The sequence below is a fragment of the Phaseolus vulgaris genome, chromosome 6, assembly GCF_000499845.2.
Source record: "Phaseolus vulgaris cultivar G19833 chromosome 6, P. vulgaris v2.0, whole genome shotgun sequence".
Taxonomy (NCBI): Eukaryota; Viridiplantae; Streptophyta; class Magnoliopsida; order Fabales; family Fabaceae; genus Phaseolus; species Phaseolus vulgaris.
This window is the reverse complement of record NC_023754.2, coordinates 25,947,615-25,972,479: the sequence shown is the minus strand read 5'-3', so window position 1 is coordinate 25,972,479 and position 24,865 is coordinate 25,947,615. Positions and strand designations below refer to the sequence as shown.

The window sequence follows — 24,865 nt, the reverse complement described above, 5'->3', positions numbered from 1 at the left end:
TTCTTCACACGTGGGCATTGATGTTGCAGATGGAGCATCGCCACTAAATAGGGATGTTCTAAGTTCGTGACTGTGACTATAAGGCTCTGGGGTGATACTCTGTCACATTTTTCATCAAGTTATAATGATGAATAACCTTGGTGCCTAGAGATGAAGATGATCAAGAAATGGCAAATTTGAATTTTCAAAATCACTACCTAAATGACATCCTTGTTTCAATCTAGACAAATACCATTCATGTGTAAAAAGTGAGTGCCAAAGTAGCCATTTTACTACTTCTCATCAATTTTATTAAATATTAATGCTTTGATTTGGATCAATAAAAAATTATTGTGAGAAAAATAAAGTTGTTTGTATTAAGATAAATAGAATGAAAAAATGAAGAGAAAATTTATGAATATAATGATAGATGTAATGAAATTTTAATTCTTTTAATTGATAAAAAAATAAGATTACAAATTTGTCTTTATATTTAAAAATAGTTAATAATTAATAATTTACTTATATGTATATTTTAATTGTTTGTAGTAATGACATTGTCTGAGAATTGACACTACTGACATCTTGACAAGGAGCTGAAGTGTGAGGAAGTAAATCATACATAAGATAGTGGACTTCAATTTAGAAAGGAAGGGTGGAATGTGTTGTCGACCATAAACTACAAAGTTATTTATATCGGATTTAGATTCAGCAGTGTACATAATTAAAGAAATAAGATAAACTTTGAAAAATACAATAAAATGTATTACATCTGACATGAAGGGGTGAATCTATATACATATATCATGTATTGCAAGCAACACACAAGATTCCAGCATGAAGACACAGAAGGTCATAAATAACTTACAATACCCAAAGACCAACCATGGAGAATGTCATAAAGTAGTGGTAATTTATGTGAGAAGAGAACTATGCAAATTCACGATCAGGGAAGAACAAAGGGGCCGTGAGAGACCAGATATACAATACAGCAGTAACCCATTCGGTGCCGATTCGAACCCATACTGAGGTCCAACCAACATCTATGAGATCTGAACTCTCATATGTGCTGGTCCATCCAGAGAGAAGCATGGCTGAATACATGCTAGCCAGGGCAAATATGAGGTGGAAGAATGAATACGAATAGCTAACTGGTCGTGCTTCCTTTTCCTCTTTCTTTGCCTTTCCTTCTTCTGCTTCTTCAAGAAGAGGTTTGCTCTCACCTGAAATATATAACATGCAAAATGAGACATAACCAGGATAACAGGTTTATTTGGACTCAAATATGTTGGTTACAATTTTGTTCAGTAAACTCTAAATAAATAAGTGCATTTGTATCTCATTTGATCACTTTTTATCAATCAATGTTTTCTTGGATGACTTGTTAAGTAAACTTGACCTGTCAGAGGACTGATTTCCAGTTTTTTCTAGTCCAAATTCGACTGTTACATTCCCAAAGAGGATAAAATTTTGCATATTTGGGAGAACCTTTTTTTTGGCAAAATAGACAATTGTATCAAAAACTCTCAGACCAGTGGGGAAGAGGGGAGAGTATCTTCAAAATAAGTTAAATCAAATGCACAATTCAAAATAACAACACAGACATCATAAGATAAGAGATCATAAAGGATTTCAAACATGTTTTATTACCTAATTTAGGTGATGATGGTGGTGATAAGAATGTCTTGGAAGATCCAGCACGAAGGGCCGAATACAGCACTGATAGAACTGTTGTTAACATGCCAAGAACGAGGGTACTTGTGCTAACAGCTCGGGACTTGTTGAGACCATTGCATTCATAGTCACGAGGTTCACTAGAAAGACCCGTGTAGCACACATAAGCACAATAAAGGGACATCACAGATGCAGGCAACAAGCTTCCATTCACCTGTTTTTGCACTCAGACTATTATTCATTTTTCAATAATAAAAAATAAATTAGTACACAAATGCACACTGATGAAACCAAGGACAACACTCCTTGCAAACCAATCAAATATAATTCCCAAGACACCAAATAAAATTGAGAAAATAGAAGGGCATTATTTAAAATAATTTTCTGATCTTATTATCTCAACCTATCTAACCAATCTCCCACACTAACAGACACCAGACACCGAAAATATTTCTTATTTGTGGGTGAATAATAATATGATAACTAATGTTTCATTAAAACAGGCTAGATACCAGAATCTTATCTAATTTTTACATTCAAAAATCATTTTGCTCTAATTGGTAAGATAGATATGTTAACAGAGGTATCACCTGCTGGTAATACTCCTGACCAAAACTGATTATATCTGCCATTTTTCAATTTTACATATCATACCAAAAATCCATAGAATTTTATTTCAAAGGATAAAAGAGGGTTGGAGAGAGGAATGTTGAATTTTAAACTTACAATCACTGCTACAAATAAACATTGCCAGAAAAGAGACAGGCATAACAGCTACTAGGTTGAGGATTAACTAGTTTGATACATATATCAAGATAGTAAGCACAAAGCAACAGATACATTTAAATATGACAGACGTCCATAAAAGAGAAAGGCACATGGCATTCATTAAAAGAATTATATTTCAGATGATGTTTCTTTCATGACATTTCTTCCTCAACATTAAGCTACATCTTCCAAATTTTTACCAGTGCATCATTGTTATATGTATAGATTGTTTGCTCATTGTCAATTATTAACTCATTCACAGAAAGCTAAAAATATTAAAATTTCTATTACTAAAAGAATTTCTAGTCTTTACCGTAGGATGTAAGGCGATAATGGCAAACACAAAAGCAAGAATCATGGTCATGACAAGGAAGAAGATATTGATGCTACAATCATATCCAGAAGGGTTGAACCAAATGAAAAGGATTCCTGACACTGTAAATGCTGCAATGTAGCATCCGACTGATACAGCAAGTAAAGCAATATACCTAACCAACAAAAATTATTAGAACAAAGGAAAATTTAAAACTATGGGGCCAGAAATTCTGCATACCATTTTTGTTCATCTTTCTCAACCCATGCATCATTCCAAGAGTGAGTAAAGTCAAGTAAGATTATCACTTGAATCAATAAAAACAAGCCAGCCCCAAATTTTGCTATGAATCCTGTAAATATTACAGTTATGCTCATGTCAATTTTAAAATTAGGGTCCCCATTGGAGGAAAAAAATCTGAAAAGAGAACCCATTCAGAACTCAGACCTCCCATACAGTTCTATTCTATATAGATAATATGCAATCAGACAGCATAATAAACCACACTAACAAGATGAAAAACTTTAACAAAACAGATTCCTATATATTAACCTGTGATATCATACATTCAATAGTAAAACCTGAAAATTAAGAGATTAGCTTGTTGCTATTAAGATGTGTCACATTCACCCAAATACAACTTATAATCCTTTGGCAATCCTCCCCTCTTGAGCTAACATTTGGGTTAGAGTTAGACTCAATCCATTTTCAGTGTAATATCCAAATCTAACCAGTCTTGGTGTTGGGCCACCTGCCCATGTCCAGTATTTAGGCACAAGGGCAAGCAAGGTTTTAAATAGCACTGCTATGGTTGCGAAGCAGGGTGGACAGGGCACTGCATGGTAGCAGAGCAGCTTAGCATAGTGGCCGCAAGGGGTCAAAATGGGGGATGAATAAAAGCCATAGCGGCACTATATATTGCTAAAGCCATAGTGGAGGTCTCATAGTTGGTGACACAATAGGTCCAATAAACATTGCTAAGATAAACCCTTAATAAGTTCTTATATCATCTTAGAAAGTGGACCTAAAGCCTAACTCAATCTCACAACCGATTTGGTGAAGAGAGACTTGCACTCACTATATATTATAATTTAATCATATCTCTAGTTAATATGGGATCTCTAACAATAGCAAATGACATCTTATTCTCCTTGAAACAAACCAATTCTAAGTTAAGCTGATCATGAACCTTTTTTCAAGTCCGGTGTCTATACAAGGGACAAAAGAACAAATCTATGACCCAGAAGAAAATGAATTTGATTTAGATGTAATATAAGTGTAAAACAGCTTTGCGCTTGCATCAAATGATATGTCACCACATAATGTAACGAACTAGATATACCATGCAGTTGTTAACAAAGTTAGACTTATTAAATAAAGTGTCAAGATTGGTTGATAGGCTAACAGAGTTTTACATTGAGAATGCATCAGAATGAAACTCAAACAAAAATTGTGATGTGTGTTGGGGAGATGAGGGTATAAACATCTGGAATTCAGTTTCAGAGTCATGAAATATAGCCATAAAACCTCTTTAAGAACTACTTTTCAATTTAAAATACAATCTGATAAATTGAATTATTCAAGTAAGACTGGATATTCAATCACCAATGTCACTAAGAATTGACAGCAAGAGAGTAAAGCCTACAAAACATACCATATACTAATATTATGGCATCAGGAAGGAAGAATGCAAGGACCAGAAGCAAAAGCCAGACCACTAATTTTGCAGGCCAACCACCATGGTGCCATGAATCACGCCTGTCATTCTGGTCTTTTACGCCAATCATAAGAAGGGCTAGGATACCAAAGAACAAGAAATTTCCCAAGCTCACTCGAAGAACTGCTTGTACTTGATACCAATCCTTCGTGTGGGTATCGGATGAACCAATCCCTGTATTTAAGAATTAATATACCACTAGCACATTATAAAGGAAAAATATTCAATATTTATTCCACACACCTTATAGTAATAATGATGATGATAATAAAACACTTAAAATATTCTCAAAACCAAACATACACTTTATCATTTTCTATATGTTTCCATTTGACAAAAAATTCAACCTTTTATCCGATAACTTGAATCATAAAACTAGACACGGGGAGAATGAGGCTTCCCACGAAGACAAATTCAACCTATCAGTTCACAAGTACTACTGCTGCTAGCTACTCATTCTCTAACAACCTCTTTCTTTTATTGATTAAAACTTATTCGAAACTACAACAACATCTTCTTACACATGCTCTAATATTGATTAAAATTTAGTAGGAGCTACATAATCACAAGTGGAGTTCACTAAATATGAAGCAGAACCTACAAAATTACGTGATTTCCAATAAATTTCGGGTAACGATGAACACAAATACCCCCAATGGGAAATTAAGATGAAAGTTGAAAGATTTAGAAAAGGAATGAAAAATACATGGGAACTTCTCCAAAAGGGGCGCTCCAACTTCTCTGAGGATCCACGAAACGATCAGAGATGCACCGAAGAGACCACAGTAACCGATTCTAGCGGATTTTTGGGAGATGCAAGATACAGTAGAGGTACAGAGACCACACGTCAGAGACGCGCAGCAAGAAAAACAACACGACATGCTGACGACGACGACGATGACGACGACTGATGGTTGAGGTAGATAAATCCTCTCCTTCACGCTTTCTCTCTCCTTTCACAGTGATGATCGATTTCTGTTCTATTTAACGGACACTGCTTCTGTTCACAGCTTCGCTTGTGTCGTTTGACAACTTCCCCTTGTCGTTTAAGCAAAAACATTTTATAAAAAATAATTAAAATAACTCTTTAAACAACTTTGTCCTTTTTTTTCTTATTTTCAACTAATCAAAATTTATGTAAAAAATATTAAACTTTCGATTCTCAACAGATAAACTAAAGTTATTATCTGTATCTATTTTTTTTTATACATTTTTAAGCCTTGAAACAAATTCAATTAAATACAAGTGACTAAACACAACTAGATACAGAACCTTCTATTTTTAAATAAAAAGTAAAATCCCGTTCCGTGAAGGATTATGTATAAATATAATTTAATAATGAATAGTGTATAAATTATTTTTTTTAGTGCAAATGATAATATGAAAAATAAACTAACAAATAAGTATGCATCTAAGAAATTCCACCTTTTTCATCTGCATTTAGATTATAAACTGGATATTCGCTTTAAATAAAAACGTTTTTAAGAAGCATACCACTTTTCATTAAATTCTGCTACGTTTTCCATATTAAGTATTTAACTTCATTATTTTCTACAACACTGTTACATAAATAAAGTTTCAAATTTGATTTTAAATTTTTATAATTATATTAAAACAAAAATATGTTAGGTAAATTTTACTTTTTCATCTAAAATGTTTTGTTCAATAGAAAATATATCTTATTTTTGTACATTTGTTGTATTTTTTTTAGTTTTAATTAATTTTATTAAGTAGACCGTTAAATATTTACGTATATATTTGAATATAGGTAATTGGAATATTTATATATAAACTATGATGTAAATCATGCAACACTGTAAAAAAAATGCCAAAATTTAGATACACGGTAAAACTAGTAACCGTGTAAGGAAGTTACGTAGAGAAACCAAAATAAGAGCTAACATAGATAGTGAATTTATACCAAAGGTTGTGATTCAAAAGAATAGAAGAGAAAGAGAGTAGAAAGTGAGATAATTTAAGTGAAAGGAAAAAAAGTGAAAAGTGAATGAAAAAATTGTAGTTAATTTGATTGATAAAATAAAATAAAAAATTAAATCAATTGACTAATATAATAAATCATCAAAATATCATTGATTAAAATTTAATAAAAAATAATATAAATGATATATGATTATTTGTGAAGTAATTATTTTACAAAATTAAAAATAATATTCAAAATTATGGACAGTTTTTCTCACATCCCAAATTTAAAAATAAAATATACTAACATTAATACACAAGTTAATTGATTAAATTTAAAGTTTTCCATAAAATTAATTACTAAATACTAAAAGAATTTACTTAAAAACTATTTTATTTATTTATTATATTATAATAAAAATATAAATACTTTATTATATTTATGAGTAAAAACTTAATTGATGAAGAAAGAGGACATAATGCAGTATCATGTATTGTGTTTTGGATAAGGTGAAAATAGAGAAAAGCAACAGAGAAGAGAACATGAAAATCACAAATTTGAATGACATGAGTGGAAACCTGCAGCCGCCAGCCTGCAAATGACCAATATAATTACTGAAACATCAATTTTCTTCTTTCCCTGTAGAACCTGTTTACTCTGCTCTCTGATAGTTCAGTCTCAGATCTAAACAACCCTTCTCCAGCATATCCATGTGAATGACTAATCACACTCCTCACATAATTGCAATTCTCTAGCCAAATACTACAATCTCTAACTCACTGCTCATTTATATATGCTACCATCACCCCATCTACCACTCATTAGTATCCCTAATAGGTCACACAAACTCTTTTACTTATATGTTTAAGAGGATAACTGATATATATTTCTCACCACTTAAGAAAACTCATTGTATTGCCAATTATCTTTTTTCTACAGTATATTACTTGTATTACTAATTTGATTCATGAATGCTAAATCTATTAGAAATATGATGTTCAAAAGGATCAAGAATATGATAGGATTTTTAAAAAGACTTCCACCTTCTGAGGTATGGGATGATGGTATAGATACATGCAAAAACAAAGGTTGCTTTTAGTATTTATAAACCTTTGACTTTGTTTGTTAAGGATCATTCTGATCTATTACAAAACTTCTATACGTGCTCATTATTCAGTTCCATTCCATGTCTAGAAATGTGTTCCAAATTGAATGGGACAAAGTATCTTTCTCTATCACTCTGATAAACAGGTTTTCCTGACACACGGATTAAAACTCCTCTGCATGCACGATGTTTATCTAAAAAGAATGTTGACACAGTACTTTTCTTGTGTAGTCTCAGTTAGTCACATCATGAACTGCAAATATAATCTTACTCTCTGCTCATTATTGCATTTCACAAGACAGCCAACAAATTGAAGGCACAGTGTGAGACTTTCCACCAGCCTGGAGCTTTCTTTTCTTTCATTTCGGATGAAAAAACAGCACAAAATTCCAACCCTTGAAGTAATGTGTCCCCATGGCTGATACTCACCATTCAGCAACTGGCTTCCATGTGCATTGCTCTCATTGGTGAAACACTATTCCTAGTCCTCTCAGTGGCTCAAATTTCACCATGACTATTTTACTAGGCCCCATGATAGCTGGATTTCAGTGGATTAAATCCTTAAGGTCCACAAAGATTAGTTACATGTATACTAATAGATATCTTATCTATGATACTTCTGCTTTAAGATAAGATACGCGGAGCGTTTCCTTTTTTCAATCTTTTCCAAAACAGTGAGACATTATTTGACAAGCTTACTAATCACATGCTTCACCTGTTTGAGGAAGAACAAACTAAGCTCCCCATTATGGCCCAAGAGACTGCATAGTGTGGATCTCACGTGAAGTTTTGGCATCTTCGCCCAAGGCTGGTGTAAAAAACAAGCCCTCGCATGTGTCTCTCATTTGAAATTCTTGAAGAAGGAAGTTAAAGAGACCCTTGATGTTTGAGAGGATAATGATGTGAGGTTAGTCACTGTTTAAGATAAGGGTAATGCTTGTGTACTTGTTAAACTTTTCTATGGAAAGGACAATCACCAATGGCCGGTATTATTAAACTAAAAAGCTATGCATTTAAGATGAAATTTGGAGGCACGTGTATGGTATCCAATTCAAACACAGGTGGAGTCTTATCATTGGATGAGGCATTGCAAGTCTAAATGTGAATCAAATTCGCATATTCCCTCTTGCCACATCGGATTTTAACCTTCCATAAATTGTGTGCCTTGCCAGTTAGTTCTAGCAACCGATCAAGTAACACATGTTATGCAATTAGAGACTTTTATGATGAGAAACATGGGTGGAAGAAGATATGCCAAGTGGAGGAGAATCGTGCAGCAACAGAGGGGGAAGCTTTATATTATGAGGATTTGTATCTCTATGCTGCTTAATTGGCATAAGTACTCTTAGCCAAAAACACTTTTTGAAGTATTTTCAATCAGGTTTAGGTTCTGTATGTATCTACCTCAGTGGATTACTCTATTTGACTGTTATCCTTAGCAACCAATCATCATTTGTATCTAACTTTTTCAGACTGCACTTGAGGTTTTAAAATCAACTCAGAAGTGTAAATTCTCTCTTTCAATCTCGCTTTTTGGAGCAACTATCTTTCCAGTATGTGTTTGTGCTGTCTCAGAAACATATAAATGGAAAATAATATATTCAAAGGAACTTTTTGCGGTAATTCCTTGCTTGTGCATGTCTTATGTGTCTTGTCTCACTTCTTGAACATGCTTAAAACCACTCATTCCAGCAGAAACTGATGTTACTTAGATAGGACTGCTATTGGTATTTAAAAGTTAATGTCCTTGATACGACGGTCAGAACAGACTTCATATTTCAAGAATGTGTATATAATATACTTGTATATTTTTCACATCTTCATACAAAAGTAATTCGCAGTTTTTACTTGTAAATGCTTTATGCTTCTCTGTCAGTGGTGAAATCCTTGCCATACAATGTGATCGATATTTTTATTATAATAGAAAACTACTTTTAATTGTATATTGAAACTATCTAAGAGAATACATACAAAGCAATGATGAAACAAATAATAAATAAATGCACCAATGCCCTTGTTATGTGAATATACTCTATAAAGTCAGAGAGGTGGTAGATAACATATAGGCAAATACGGACAGCGTTGGTAATTCTATAAGTATGAATTCAGCAAGTCCTTTTCAAGTGACCTTGGGAGGGGGACAATGTGACAGAGACCACTTTGACATCAAAGATTCCATTTCAGCCTATTCAAGCCACACACACCTACTACTCAATTTCTCAGTTTCTCCACTACCTTCTTTCTATATATATAGAGATTACATCAAGTGATAAACGTCTATGTTGTCTAGGCATTTACTGCATGGCAGGACATTTCTTGTCATGGAGATCTCCCAAGTTTCAGTTATGGAAACGGTTCTCAAGGCTCTTTAGGGAGCAGAAAACTAGATTTTATATCATATGGAGGTGTATAGTGATCCTTCTAAGGTGGCAGGAGCGGTTATGAAGGTGTTTGATGATTAAGGGAAAGATCCTCAAAAGGGTATGCTGTTGAGCTTTCTGATTTTGTGCAAAAGGTATAGAAGCCAATTCAGAAGCATGGTTCACTCAATCAAGTAGGTTTGAAAATATAAGTATGTTGTAATATTATCAAAAGTTGCTTAGTTCTTTTCTTTTCTTCTTCTTTTTCTCTAATAGGAGTCTTCCTCTCCATACATTCTTCTCTAACCTCCATAAGTTTTCAAATTTCAAAAAAGTCCTTTATAAAATTTTGGATTACGTAATTCGGAAGTCATTTTTCAAATTTGTAATTAGCTACCGGATTACATAATCCAGAAGCCATTTTTCAGATACATGATTATTCTCTAGATTAGATAATTCGGAAGTCTTTTTTCAAATGAGTTTCCAAATTACATAATCCAGAAACTACTCTATGGGGTGACACAATAAAGACAAAAATGTATTTTCATGTTGTGGATGGAGGTGGCAGAAGAAAATATGGAGGTGCAGGAAGAAACAGTCCAATAATAGTCCAGGATTTTAGTGCACTGCTTATAGCAGAAGGCTGCAGAAGTAGACACCAGTGAAAGAATTTGCTTTGACTTTATGGGGATTGTTTTTGTTGACTCTCTCACCAAGCATTTTGTAATTTTGAATTTTCAATATATGTGGAAACAAATATCTAGATAATCTTTTCTTCCCATTCATTTAAAAAGTTTTGTACTCTGTCACTAGTGTTTTTTACCGGTTGAAATCAACCATGACATTCTTTGTTTTCTTTGAACTTGTGTTATTCTTTTGTGCAGAGTTAAATATAATCTCTTGAAGTGTTAATATTTAATTAAGGACTTGACCTCATACTTTTCTTTTATATTTACATATATGAAATCAAATTTGTAGATATATGTTTAAAGAACAGATATCTGCATTTGATCCAACTTATTTTTTTTTTGCTAATCAATATTCTTGCCACTTTAATTAACTTCATTGATTTATGTGAACATATATATTTTCTCTATTTAAAGGAAAAAATATGAAGAAAATTATAAAATAAAAGAAAAAAGGATAAAAAGATTGTTATTTTGATGAATGAAAGCAATAGGATGGAAAAAATAAATAAATCTTTACTTGTTTAGACGAGTGCAACAAAAAAGAAACTAAAGTCGGTTAACATGGCGATTAAGTCTATTACAAAATAATATTAAATGCTGATAAAAAAAAGTTAATTTTTGTTTTTCGATTCAAACTTTAAATTATTCAAATACTTGTAAAAAAGAGTTAATTTTTTTTATTCAAACTTTAAATTATTCAAATATTAAATATTTTATAAATAAATGATTGGAATGATCATACTGTAGGTTAAATAATTTATTTTATTTTTAATGATTTTTATTTTTTTTAATTTATTATTGTTTTGATTGTAGTAATACCAACTATTTAGATAGTTTAAAAATTTGGATAGTCTAAAAATTTGGATTAGAAATAAAATTAATAAAAATCAATTTTATGTTTTAATACAAGAATAAAAAATATATTTAACTCTAAAAAATTAAATGGCATTAATTCGATTAAATTGATAGGGGATCATCATTTTGGTTTCAGGCACTTTTTTTTTAACTCCCTGTACTAAACAAACCAGTAATTAAGTTATTTCAAGATTTCGATGTATTCAGCATTATGCAACCAAAATTGAATCAATTTATGAAAAAAAAAATGTCGAAACTAAAAGCAAAATATAACAAAAACACCAATCAGCTTAAAGTGTAATGGTGGATGATACGACACTAATGCTATTTCCAAGCGTGTTGTACTGTCTATATAATATATAGGAATACTATTTATGAGATGAGAAGAAAATTGAAAACTAATATAAATTTTGTAAAAGAAAAATGAAAAGATTTTTAAGAATTAAACTTTACACTTTTTAAAATAATAATTTGCAAAAAAAATTCAAAATTAATTATATTCAAATTATAATAGTAAAAATAATCAATTATGTTAAAATGGTGTTACTTATATATATTTATATAAAAAAAATATTAATTTAATATTATAATTGAAATAATAAATAAAATAATTTCATATTTATTAATTTATGTTTATATATAAAATCTATTTTAAAATATTACTAATGAAATATTTCATTTAAAAAAATATAAATGACCTAATTATAAAAAGCTATTAATTTTTTTTGATAAAAATAAATAATATTTAAATATTTAAAATTATTTCTATATTAAATAATAATATTTTTATATAATATTTTATTATAAATATTTATTATTATTATTATAATTATATTTATTATTATTATTAATATTATTAAATAATTTTATAACATAAATTTATTTAATATTTAATATATTTTTTTCAAGAATTGCTTTGAAAAATTCAAGAGTAATACGATTAATTAGCATAATCTATATGATTTTCTTCATAAATCTTTGAAGACATGTGGAGAAAACCTATTTCAGTATATTTCCTCATTCACAAATCCACAAATATCAGTGAATATAAACGAACATAATTATTTGCGTTGTGTATACTAACTAACCAAAAACAAAACACAACATAAGGGCGTTGTGTATACTAACTATCCAAAAACAAACACAACATAAGGGTATCAAAGAAACACAAGAAAAGTAAAAAAAAAAAAAATGATTAAAGTGAATATAAATGAATAAAAAAGTAGGATTTTTTATTTTTTGCTTTTAGTATTTATTATTATTATTATTATTATAAAAAAACTCATAATAAATTTAAATAATAAAGTATGAATATACACAATTGATTATGTATAAAAATATTACAAAGCATCTATTTAGATTATTTGAGTGAATTTAAAAAGTAAAGAAAATTTATATATTTTTTATTCATAGCTATAGCTTATTTTATCATTTATTAATGAAATTTGTACTTCTACAAAGTTTGAATGCATGAATAATGAAAGTTATGTAAGAGATTTATTTTTCCAGGAAAAGGGTAGATATTGACTAGCAGATGTAACATTTATCACCGTATGACCATATCCTTACCTTTGGTACTATTTATGCACAAAAAAGGAAGTATAATATCCCCTCCCCATAGGAGAAAGAGCTCACTATGGCCTTGTATTCGATCCATCGTTCTCAGCAGATTTCTTCAGAGTCAGTCCTGTCTTACTTTGGCCTCCCTGAATGATTAAAAATCAAGACAAAAAATTACTTGTTGCCACAAAAATAAACAAAGATTGAGCGTCTGTGCAGGAATTACAGACAGAACTTTTCAATAAACTGAAGTTATAACATTCCCAACAATTAAGCTAACTTTCTGGCTTAAAAAAATTTAAATTTTATGATATACATAACTCATCTCATATTACTTGACGCTAAAGAAATTAACTTCAACTTATTAGAATTTCGGAGGGTCGGGAAATATGCAACTTATCCTTACTTTCAAAGTGGTTGACTGTTGTAATTTTCAATATATATATATATATGGGCATGCAAATTTCATAATCAAACTAAAAACCACTAATGTCCTCATTGAAACCATCAGTTTTAAATTCATTTTAATTCTGATGTCATACAATGAAGCCTTTCATGGGAAAAAGTATAACAAGATATAAATCATTTCAATGTACCTAGCATACCTACAAAATCATTCACGGTTGCATGAGAAGTAGGCCATATGCCGAAATGTCGATCCAAACTATAACTGTTAAAATAGGTCACAGTCCATGAGCCATCAATAATTTTCTTTCACATTTAGTTTAATGACAAGGTGAGCACCAGATTTTAAGTGGCAAACAAACACACTTAAACGGGTTGAGCAGGGTCGGCAATTTCTTAGCTCGGGACAAATGTTAGTAGCATTGAGTCACCTATGAACTCAACCTGTGGTGCTGGGTTGGTCCCTGCATAACCTCCCTCATCCAACTCCCCATAAAATGAACATTTTTCTCGTTCAAGCAGAATGAAAAAAATCCAATTCTATGACAAACATAAAATAGACATTAAAATCATTTATTTTAAAAGGACTAATAGTTTATCACTTACTGCTCCCTTTTGACCAGTCAATCTTCGGATTGATGGAGCCCGTGCCACTGAAGAAGCAGCTGCAGCAGCAGCCACACGTATTCTAAAATATAAAATAGGTAACATTCAAATTCTAATTTACAGCAGTTTCATACTAGTCAGCAGATTAAGATTTGAAAAATTACCTCTTGTGAACATCAACATATTCATCTGTCTCATCCACAATCTCCTCCTGCATCATTGGAAACACATGGAATCAATAGTTTGAGAGAAGAAAGATGTGGTTTCCATCAACTAGTGTGTACCGACGATGGGGGCGTATCTCAAAATACTGTAATTTACTTGCAAAAGTTCTTCAAATACATCTTCTAATGTGATAATACCAATCACTTCACCATCATCAATATTATCCGAAAAGGATCCATTTGTTGTGGAATCACTATGTTGCAAACCAGCAGACTTATTTATGCTTGAAGGCCTTGAAAACTTATGAATGTCAACCACAACACTTTCCGTCTTCCCTTCCTGCCTCAGAAGTAATGGAATAGTCAATTGTGAATCCCCAGCAACCCCTTTGTTTCTTTCAGATGTCTCTGCACCAGTTATTTCAGGAATAGACTTTCCTTTCCCCCTAGCCCTAACAACAGCAGCCATGTGGCTACTGCCCTTCTGAAACTCATTCAGTATATCGTAAAGAGGCATATCCGCAGGAACTCTGTAAAAAAAATATAAAACATTCCACATATTCCCTATATTGAAATTAGATTTAAAGAAAATAACAAATATAAATTAATAGATCAAAAGTTAAAGACATGAAAATATTCACATCCTGATATCTAATCCCCTTGTGCTTTTAGGAGACTTGATTCTTGACAAGGGTAGACTTTATAACTAAACGGATAGGAATTTGATCCTTAACACCCCAATTCTTAATTGAACTAAATTTCAGGATCAGTTAAATGAGATAGTGTTTTTTTGTCCCTGTTGGAAGGCCAAAAGGCTCTTCCACAAGGGTATATCAAAGATTTAAAATTCACAATTGTGACTCCATTTAAAAATTTAGCTCATTGTGACTCCATTTAAAAATTTAGCATAGTTACTCCTTGACAACAAATGTACCGTGGGATTCTCCTGATGGAAACAGCACTGACAGGTGTCTCTGTTTCAGGCCGTACAATGAGAAGACTTTTGACCTAATTTTAAATAGAATTTACGTGAAGAAAAGAGAATATAGAAAGTAATTAAAAGGGATACACTAAATTAAAGTCTACAGGGGAGGATTTAACACCCACCAGTAGAAGCCCAATAATGTTTTTTGGATTTCCAGAATAGACAGGAACTCGGCTGTGCCCACGTGCAAGAACTTTCCCCATTGCCTCCCTGATTTGAGATTCACAACACTGGTTAAAGGGGTGAAATTTGCAAGAGTGAATACATAGATCTACTTCGTAGCCAATAATTCTACTCTCAGTATGCAACTGACTTCAGGTCCTACTTATTTTGAGGGAGATAATAACTACAGAATATGTTCCAGAAAGTGCAGTAGAAAATAAATATATCTTCAGCAACCTAAAAGTCCTTATAAAAGTAAGCAAATAAATTCCACTTCAGTCAAAGATCCATTTTTCAAACAAATTTCAATAAACTATTTACAACCTATTCACCCTCTTTGTGACCAAAAATAAGTTACTTGACTGCCAACTAAACTCACCCCTGTCAGTTGAATTGATCAATCTTAGCAGGCTACAGCTATAATAAGTGATTTAATAAGTAAATCAACAAGTATAAAAATTTCTGACCATGATCTCTCAGTTCTATGTTTTTCATAACTTGGGTAATGCATCCATTAGTTGCTAGTATTTGAACTAATGAGAAGTATGTCAGACAAGGGAACAACCCAGTTAGGAAATAGGAAAAGCATTGAAGTCACTTGTGAAACATTCACCTTGTTAAATTGATACTTAAGATAATATATAATATGTCCTTGTAATTGTAAAAAACTGTTTTCTCTTAGCCTATTCTGAACTGTAGCCTACTGTTATCTATAGGCACAGTCTGTTCTGTTTTATTTTCTTTCAATGTACTCATTGCTCTTTTTGTGGCTATGGGATCTCCAACACACAAATATGTATACATTACACACACAAATATATATAATATGCAGCTGAGTGCCAAGAGGTGCAACTTAGACTTTTCTTCTTAATATCTCAAATACCTGAATACAAGCATGAACATTAATTAAGAATTGTGGCTTTTTAGGCTGATTTTAACAATTGTCCCTTTACAATCTTCAATCGACTAGTTCATATACTAGATTTCCTGCATCTTGTCTATTTGGTCATATTACATTGTTGAAAAGTCTATTTAGCCCAACACAAACATTTATTTCATTGAAAACACACACACACTGAATAACAATCACAATAATCTCTACACACTATTATAAGAACTAAACTAAGGGAAAAACCAAAGAACAATAAAACACAAATTCAATCCAAAAGATAGAGGGAGATGCATACTGACCAGTCCAATGTTGAATTAACATCCAAAGAAAAAGTTGATTCGATAGGGGTCATGGCCTCTTCAGCAGTCTGGTAAAAAAGAAATCAATATTTGGAGAAAGGAAAGTTGTACAGAAGTATGCTGCTAAAACAGATGTATAAAATATATCATGCACAAGTCAAAATAGTACAGCATGATAACTAATACTAAGGTAAAACAAAGAGAAGACTTTAGTACAAAGGACAATATATAATTTAGAGAATACAAGACCATGGGAAGTGAATGGAAAAATTTGCACCAAGAATAAGTCATACTTCGATAGGCCTAAAGAGTATTTTAAAAAATAAGACACTCTTTAAGCATTGCTTATACCCGTGTACCTTCAATTCCATGTCCAATACCCCTTTATCTTTCCCAGTATTCCAAAACAGAAGACACTAACAGTGCAATCAGATAAGGTGTTTCTGACATCCTGATGCATGTTGAAAGGGAATTCTACTCTCAAAGATTCCCATAATGGGAATTCCCACACGCTAGAACTAGTTAGATATTATCAAATCCATGAAGCAACCATCACATGTTTCCACATTCCATCATCTTCAAGTTGTGTTGAAATTATAAAGTTACAAGATAGGCTATAAACACGAATCTCATATTTCAAATTATATTGTACTGTCATTATGTCCTATGAAATATTGATGATATGTTGATATTCAAAATATATCATCTGGGAAATGTGCTGTTTACTTTTTCAGTCAAATCTAGAGCTCCACTTATAATTGTTGTCTCATCATGCGTAAGCTCTCCACCTTTCCCAGCCTGAAAACAAGAAAGTTCGACATTTCTGAATCAAACAGCAATGACTACAATGGTAATAATTGGATAATTTTTTACACATTTTGACATCACAGATCCCTCAACTAATCATTCATACTAAAACATATTATTTTCATACCTCCTTGCCATGGATTGAGACAAGAGCTTTTAACTGAGCTCGCCTAAATAAAGCCTCATCATGCCCCAATAGCCAGTCTAGAACCTGGAACAAATATCAGTGAGAAAAGGAAAATGTATGTATGTATATATATATATATATATATATATATATATATATATATTATTTATTTATTTTTTATTTTTTTTTTCAAAGGACTATTACTGCCCAAAAAGACGAGCCTAATGATCTGGTGTTGGACCAAAGGCATCCTACTTCATTAATACTCATTTGCTTACATGGTAAGGAAATAAAGACTAGAAAAAACCTTGTACACACGATTTTCCAAAGTGAAGTTTCATGGAAAGATCATAAGATGAAATGCTATTAATTTTCACTTTTTCATCCTCTACTTAGTTATATAGCATACAATAGAATACAAAGAAAAATGACCTCTACGGGTTGATGCGTAATCAACTGCATCAATTGTTCATATACTAGAAAATATGCTAATTTATCCAATATATGATTAATTACCTTTCCAATGGGATAAGCAACTGGATAACAGATTATCATTAAAATTCGGACAAGCCATACGAAGTTAGAACCTACAGCAAGGCCATATCTACTACAAATTGATTGCGGAATAACCTGAAACCAGAGGGGCAAAAAGGAGCCTATAATATTCATTGCATACAAATGTTGATGCTAAACCACAACCATGAAATAAAACAAAACCGAGTACCTCTCCGAAAAACAGAACGAAAGTCACAGAGAGAATGATAGCAACAAACTGATTGAACAGCTTATCTAGGTATATTGGAAGGGCCTGCAATTGCAAGTTTCAAAGCAACAGCTGCTTAAAAGTTAGGCAAAGAGTATATATTGCATACAATTACTCAGCAAAGTCTCCAACATCCAAAAAGCAGATTCATCTATCACAGCAAATCCAATCAACGTGACCATTTTCAACAGGTTAATCAATCTGTCTAATCCATTTCTTACATAACACGGCAGTGTTTCAATTTAAGCACCTACAACCATTCGCAAAAAGCTAGTTTCACAGGAGACCTCGTTTCAAATTGATCACCCGTAAAAACATCGCATGAAAGTAAACTGATCTACTTAATTATAACAACCTCTCCTCCAACAAACAAGTTAGAAATAAAATTCTTACGTAAATGAGCTAGCAATCCAACTAATTACCTACCTCCATGGCAGCAGCATTACAAAGAAGCAGAGTCACAAGAAGCTGGTGTTGTTTTTTAACCACAGGAAGTATAACAGCTGCATATGGACACAACTTTTTTATGTACAACTCCTTAGTTACGTAATCCGACAAAATTATACTAAATTACAAAAAGCGCGTTCATCGAAATTACGTAATCTAACAAGATTATTCGAAAATTCGACCGCTGAAAACAGAGAAATGGAGTAGACGACGAAAAAAGGAAGAGGAAAAACCTGCTTGTCTTTTCTCGGAGGGAGAACCGCTGCGCTGAAGAATCTCGAGGTCAACGAGACCGAGAGACATGAGACCTAGGGTTAGGCCGGACATGATTCCGGCGAATATGACAAGGAAGCCGGAGATTCCAGCGTAGACGAACCACCATACGGATCCGAAGGGTATGCCTTCAGGTGCTCCGAAATGGTCCTGAGTCATCATTAACGCATTCACCACATTCATCGTCGATTTTTCCGTATTCTTTTTCTTCCTTTTCTCTGTTCTGTTCTCTGTGCTCTGTTCTACTGCCTGCAAATGCAAGAGTGCAACTGCTATACGTCCAAACAAACTTCTTAACACCTGGCGAAATCGATAACCTTTTGCGTGGATTCGGTGGATCTAATTTACACGTGGATGACGGGACTGGACTACCAGAATCTCAGACTTTTTACAAAAATATACTAATCCACTTTTGTATTTGCAAAAGTAATAATATTTTTAAAAAATACGAAAATGGATAAGTTCCATTAAGAAATTGTTTTTTCAAGTGTATCTTTTTTTAACTACAAAGGAATGACCTTCAAAAAAAATTAGTTTTAGTTCGTTATAATTTGGTACATAGAATTATTAATGTTATTATTTGGATTAGGGAAAGCACAACGCCATAATAATTATAAAAATAAAAAAAAATCATTAAAAGATTAAATCATAAAAAATATATACTTAAAAAACAACAATTATAAAAGTGGATTCTTTACAATTCGTTACAGATGTAACAATTATAAAAACAACTATCTTTATTAATTATTTTAATATATAATAAAAATCACTTTCAATATTCTATCCTGGTAAATACTATCATTGTTGGTAATTTCTATTGGGTATTGTGGAAAGTACGAAGTTGGTTAATAAAACTGAAGATAAAAAGTAAAAAGTAAAAAAACATGATAAAAATCTAGTTAAAAAACAAAAATGATAAAAATACATAATAATTATCTTAATGAAAAAAAGTATCTTCATTCATTTTTTTTATACATATATATATAATAAGAACATTTTCAATATTTCATTATTGCGGATAATTTATTCATTGATAATTTCTAGTATATATAAAAAAAATGGTTAATAAAAGTAAAGAAATGAAAAACTAAAAAGGTAAAAAGTTTAAAAAAAATAAGTATATAAAATCTTATTATTGATTATAGATGTTCGTTTAACAATTTTAAAAATAATAATTTCATTTAAAAAATATGAGAAATTGAATATAGTATAAGACCTTTTACAGGTACTTGTCTGATATTTAGGGAGATCTGAGGAACTCTACTTTATGATGCCAATAAAGATATCAGAGATAAACTATGCAACATTCCAAACACAAGTCAACTTCAAATCACAATCGACCATAAATATTTGAAGTTTTCAAGTTACCGGTATGATCCTACGTAAACTATAGAATTCAATTAACTAGCTCTATACTTTTCTTTATCTAATTAAATTTTATTTTAACGATGATATTCATAGAATTACTTTTTGTCACACACGAAAAGTAATGTTATTAAAAATCTTATTACCTAAAATTGAATTTTTTAACTTGATTTAATAAATCATATAGAATTACTTTTTGTGAGAAACGAAAAGTAATGTTATTAAAAATCTTATTTTATCTTTATTTGTCACTCTCCTACATAATCTGGAAGATATTTTGGGATTCGAAAGTGTTTTTAGATTTATAAAACTCATTAGTCTTTTATAGATTTAACATAAGCCTATGTATTATATAATATGGATATGTTCTGAATTACATAATTCGGAAGCTAATCTCATAATCATAAAAGACTTTTGAATTATGTAATCTAGAAGTTAATCTCATATAAAAAAAAGACTTTTGGATTATGTAATCCAAAAGCTAATCATGCATTTGAAAAAATACTTATAGATTACACAATCCGGAAGCTAATCTTATATCCTGAAAAAATTTATGGATTATATAATTTGGAAGTTAATCACGCATCTGAAAAAAGACTTTCAGATTATACAATTCAGAAGTTAATCTCATGTATAGAAAAAAATTCAAATTATGTAATCCAAAAGCTAATCACAAAAGGCTTTCGAATTACATAATCCGGAAGCTAATTACGAATCTAGTATGTAATTCAAAATATTAAAGAAATATATTTTTGGAATAAAAAACTTATGGAGGTGGCACAACAACAATGGAGGTGCATAAAGAAATAGTCATAGATTCTTCATTCATCAATGAAAATTAATTATCAAGTCAAATAGGCCAAAGGTAATTTTTGAATGAGGCCCATTATAGGAAAATGGCCGAAAGAGAAGTATCTCAACACCATCGTAGCCGAATCAGAATTCATATGACTACCACAAATATCAAGGTTAAAGAAAAGTTAAATATCATTCATGTAACTGAAATGAATTATAGTTTTTTAATTGATTTATTTAAATCTGATTTTTTTTTTTAACTTTTGGAATGAATTTTGAAGCTGACAATCATAGAAAACTTATAAAGAAAAGAATTTCAAATAAAATGGCAAAGAGGAAATAGTTTCATCAATAAAATAGATTTTTTTTCTTCATATTATGTAAACATTTAAATGATTTAATTTTTAAAATATGTTCTTTTTGGTAAATTTAATCATATAAAAGTGCTTTTACAAAAAATAGATTATCTAAAAACAATTTTTCACATTAGAATTTTTAAAAACTTATTTTCCTACAAATTCTTTTAATGAGTTTATTCAAACAGATTTTATCTATTTACTTTAAAATTATTTTTATTTAACTTTGGTCATTCACTTTTCATAACACAATGTATTAGATTTAACAAATCACTGTTTCATGAGATTACTTTTAAGAAGATTAAATATACAAAATTTAATATAATTTAAAATTATTTAGTATTTTATCAATTAATCAATGTTATCTTTACATTAGTAAATGTTAAAATATAATTAAATATTAAATAAAAAATCTTCTAACCTATATATAAATGAAACCATAAAATTAATAAATTTCGACAGGTCCACGCCCAAATATTTAGCAAAATTGTTATTAATCAACATGTGAATTTTCTGGTAAAATATGCTAACCTTTTGATGCAACTTTTTAATTCTTCATTTTACTCAAAGTCAAACTTTGATGAATACCATTAACAATAAAAATTTAAATAAATATTTGCATATATAATGATTAAAAAATAATAATTCAACGGTTAATTCTTTTTTCAAATTTTGTATTTTATAAACAACTATTAAGGTTTAGTAGAGAGGACAAAGAATGATATAGAGAAAATTAATTAGCTATGTTTGTTTGGTTGAGAGAGAGAAAAAATAGAGAGACTCCTTTACTATTTATTATCCAAAATTCTATCAAAATTACATAATTTTTAAAACACTTCCTTTCTGCTTCTCACTTTCTTTTTTATTTTACGAAATAAAATTCATAACTACTTTGATGCTTAGGATTTTTGAATTGATAAAAAAAAAACATAAAGAGGTGTTCAACTCATATACAAAATAGAGAAAATCTATAAAGGAGCCTAGAACATAACCTTAGGAAGACTACCTATTTCTTTCTACTATTCCTAAAATATAAATTATACAACTCTCAATAATCTTCATCCAATAAGTTATGTACATACCCCTCCTTTGTTTTTAAGCTTCGACCCTTCATAACTTTTGATCACATACAATCTGGATGCGCACCAAGATAGTTCATAGTTCATGTGCTTCTTTTGGGTAGGATTATATTCATCGAAATATAGATTTCTGTTGAAAATTTATTTCGATAACAGGTATCTTGATAAGTCCAACAAACATTTGTTATGATAGGTTAAAAAATGGCTATGATACCATATTATAAAGTAAACTTCAAGTATAACTCAATCTCATAAAACCAACTTATAAGGTGAGGTTTGCACCCACTTATATACTATATATTATTAAATACTCTAATCTTTAGTTGATGTAGGATCTGCAACATATGTTATAGGTTATTGGATATAAAAAGTTGTTGTCTATTTAAATAAATATTATTTATTTACTACAAGAAAAATTCAATTATTCTATCAAAGAATTACATAAGTAACTAAAAAAAAACCGTAAGTAAATCAGCATTACGTATCAATTATTTATAAAACAAAATTCATATATAATATGAGCGTAGGTATTATTTATCTTTGTCCAACCATAATCGATTCTGACATTGTTCCTACACCATCCAAGATTTTATTTATACATTCTAGCTATCGTTTAATACACATCTTTGAATACAAGCACCATTCAGATAAAGCAGAAACAACCTCATCAAAATTTAGATAAAGCAGTCTAAGCTTGAGGCTAAGTTGAAATAACTTCTAAAAATCAGATGGAGTAAGTAAAAAAGGAACAAATTATGTTGTGTTTTTTAATTGGTTTTTAGTGATTATGTATTTTCTTTATAAAAAAATCAAAAAATTTAATATAATAAGAAAATATATTGTATAAATAATAAAAATATTATTATAATAAAATTATTTGCTCATATTTTTTTAACTAAACGCTTATTTCTACTCTATTTCTCATATATTTTTCTTGCTGCCTTTTCTTTCTGATTGTTTCTTCTTTGGCGAACAGAACATTAATTTTATTTAATTTTATGTACTTTCACCATTTTTTTTCTTCTCAAAAGATATGTAAAAACTTACTGTATGGGCCGACCTTATTTGATTATATATGTTGCCTAGAACGTCCCTGCCAACTTTATTTGACTGAAAAGTTTGTTATCTTAGATAAAGGATTCATATAATCATGTCACTATATGTCGGTACTAGTCGTTTCTGTTGTCAAATCTTGAATTTCGAGCTAACAATGATTTGATGAGTGTAGAGTTGTAGATTCTAGTGCCTCGAAAACCGTGAATTTTTTCTCTCTGATCTAGGAGAATCTGAGGCTAAAAGCTAACGCGTTTATGATTTGGTAGTGAGAAATGAATCAACTAATGTAGACTTCAAATATCACTCTCACCCACTTAAGACACATGCTAGGAAGAAGCCCTAGCAAAATGCCAGAAAGTTGGCCCAAAAGTGTGGGGTAGACAAAAGAACAGCTCCTAAAGTATAGTTTGGATAGAGTCATTATTATACAAGAAACGAAAGAAGTACAGAAGCATATACGAAGTGATGAAGCTGCAATGGAATGCTGCAAGAAGTTACTCAAAATAGAGACGAACACATGACCCGAATTGGAAGTTCCTAGACACACTTTTTGACTTTTTAATCTGTTTCTTTTTGCCAAGGCATCCACACGTGTAGTAGTATTTTCTGGTTGATGTATTATGATGTTACGGGGTGGGTGGAGGGTCAGATCCACATCCAAGTATGCATTTTGAACAGGCTGTTAAATGATGTTTAACTCCCATGCACATACTTAGAACCTGCTCAAAAATGGGCTCTGATCAAATCCTCGTGCCAAAAATGCAACAAAAAGTGTCGTGTCATGAGGCCGAATTCTATACTCAATTATTGCACTCACGGTTTATAGGCTGCGAAAATTATTGCAATTATATGGATCCGGATTTAATTTAATGATATGGCAGTGTCAAATCCACATTATATCACAAATGAGATTGTTGATGATGTTGGGAGACATCGAAGGCCGTGTTTCATTTTCAAAACAAAAAACGTACGATTCCGTTAGCTGGGTTTTTTGACCTATTTGGTTGATAGAAAATATTGGGTTTTAGTGACAAGTGGAGATTGTGAATTCAGGCATGCTTCTGCCTTCGTATCAATATCAGTGTAACAAAATTACTTCAAGCCTGTCCTATCCTATACATAAACCAACGTACATGCTTTATTTACTATGTCTATTTTCTTACTGGAACATCCATCAGTGGCATTTTCATCGCTTCGAAAGTTTACCAAAGATAATGACTTAACCTACAAAAAGAGAACTTCCTGTCATACTTTTCTTGTTCTTAACAGTTATCCCAACTTCGTTTGCCTTGAAGATCATCAAGAGTTGGATCCAGTAGAAAAAACTAGTCTCCCAAAATATC

General features: G+C 31.0%; 2 protein-coding genes across 7 annotated transcripts; both read right to left on the bottom strand.

The window, feature by feature from the left end:
* Positions 1-703: 703 nt before the first annotated feature.
* On the bottom strand, positions 704-5,489 carry LOC137832276 (uncharacterized). Of its 2 annotated transcripts, none has more exons than XM_068640338.1 (6): positions 5,158-5,489; positions 4,389-4,625; positions 2,975-3,086; positions 2,735-2,909; positions 1,630-1,867; positions 704-1,202 (listed from the first exon to the last, which is right to left on the bottom strand). In XM_068640338.1, exons 1-6 carry the CDS (start codon positions 5,330-5,332, stop codon positions 910-912), a joined length of 1,230 nt encoding a protein of 409 aa, XP_068496439.1. In that variant the 5' UTR covers positions 5,333-5,489; the 3' UTR covers positions 704-909. The 2 variants fall into 2 exon arrangements, with proteins under 2 accessions (XP_068496439.1, XP_068496442.1); XM_068640341.1 differs by having other exon boundaries at positions 4,389-4,649; positions 5,158-5,427.
* Positions 5,490-12,763: 7,274 nt separating this feature from the next.
* LOC137832274 (DUF21 domain-containing protein At4g14240-like) lies at positions 12,764-19,340 on the bottom strand. Of its 5 annotated transcripts, none has more exons than XR_011084530.1 (14): positions 18,832-19,179; positions 18,578-18,654; positions 18,113-18,196; positions 17,905-18,018; positions 17,389-17,472; positions 17,181-17,252; positions 16,455-16,522; positions 15,224-15,311; positions 15,051-15,124; positions 14,274-14,646; positions 14,117-14,163; positions 13,713-14,034; positions 13,547-13,611; positions 12,849-13,087 (listed from the first exon to the last, which is right to left on the bottom strand). XR_011084530.1 is itself a non-coding variant. In XM_068640336.1 (13 exons), the coding sequence occupies exons 1-13, from the start codon at positions 19,052-19,054 to the stop codon at positions 13,016-13,018; spliced, it is 1,458 nt and encodes a 485-aa protein (XP_068496437.1). In that variant the 5' UTR covers positions 19,055-19,257; the 3' UTR covers positions 12,764-13,015. The 5 variants fall into 5 exon arrangements, 2 of the variants coding, with proteins under 2 accessions (XP_068496437.1, XP_068496438.1); XR_011084532.1 differs by having other exon boundaries at positions 13,551-13,611; positions 13,953-14,034; XR_011084531.1 differs by having other exon boundaries at positions 13,953-14,034; positions 18,832-19,178.
* Positions 19,341-24,865: the final 5,525 nt, after the last annotated feature.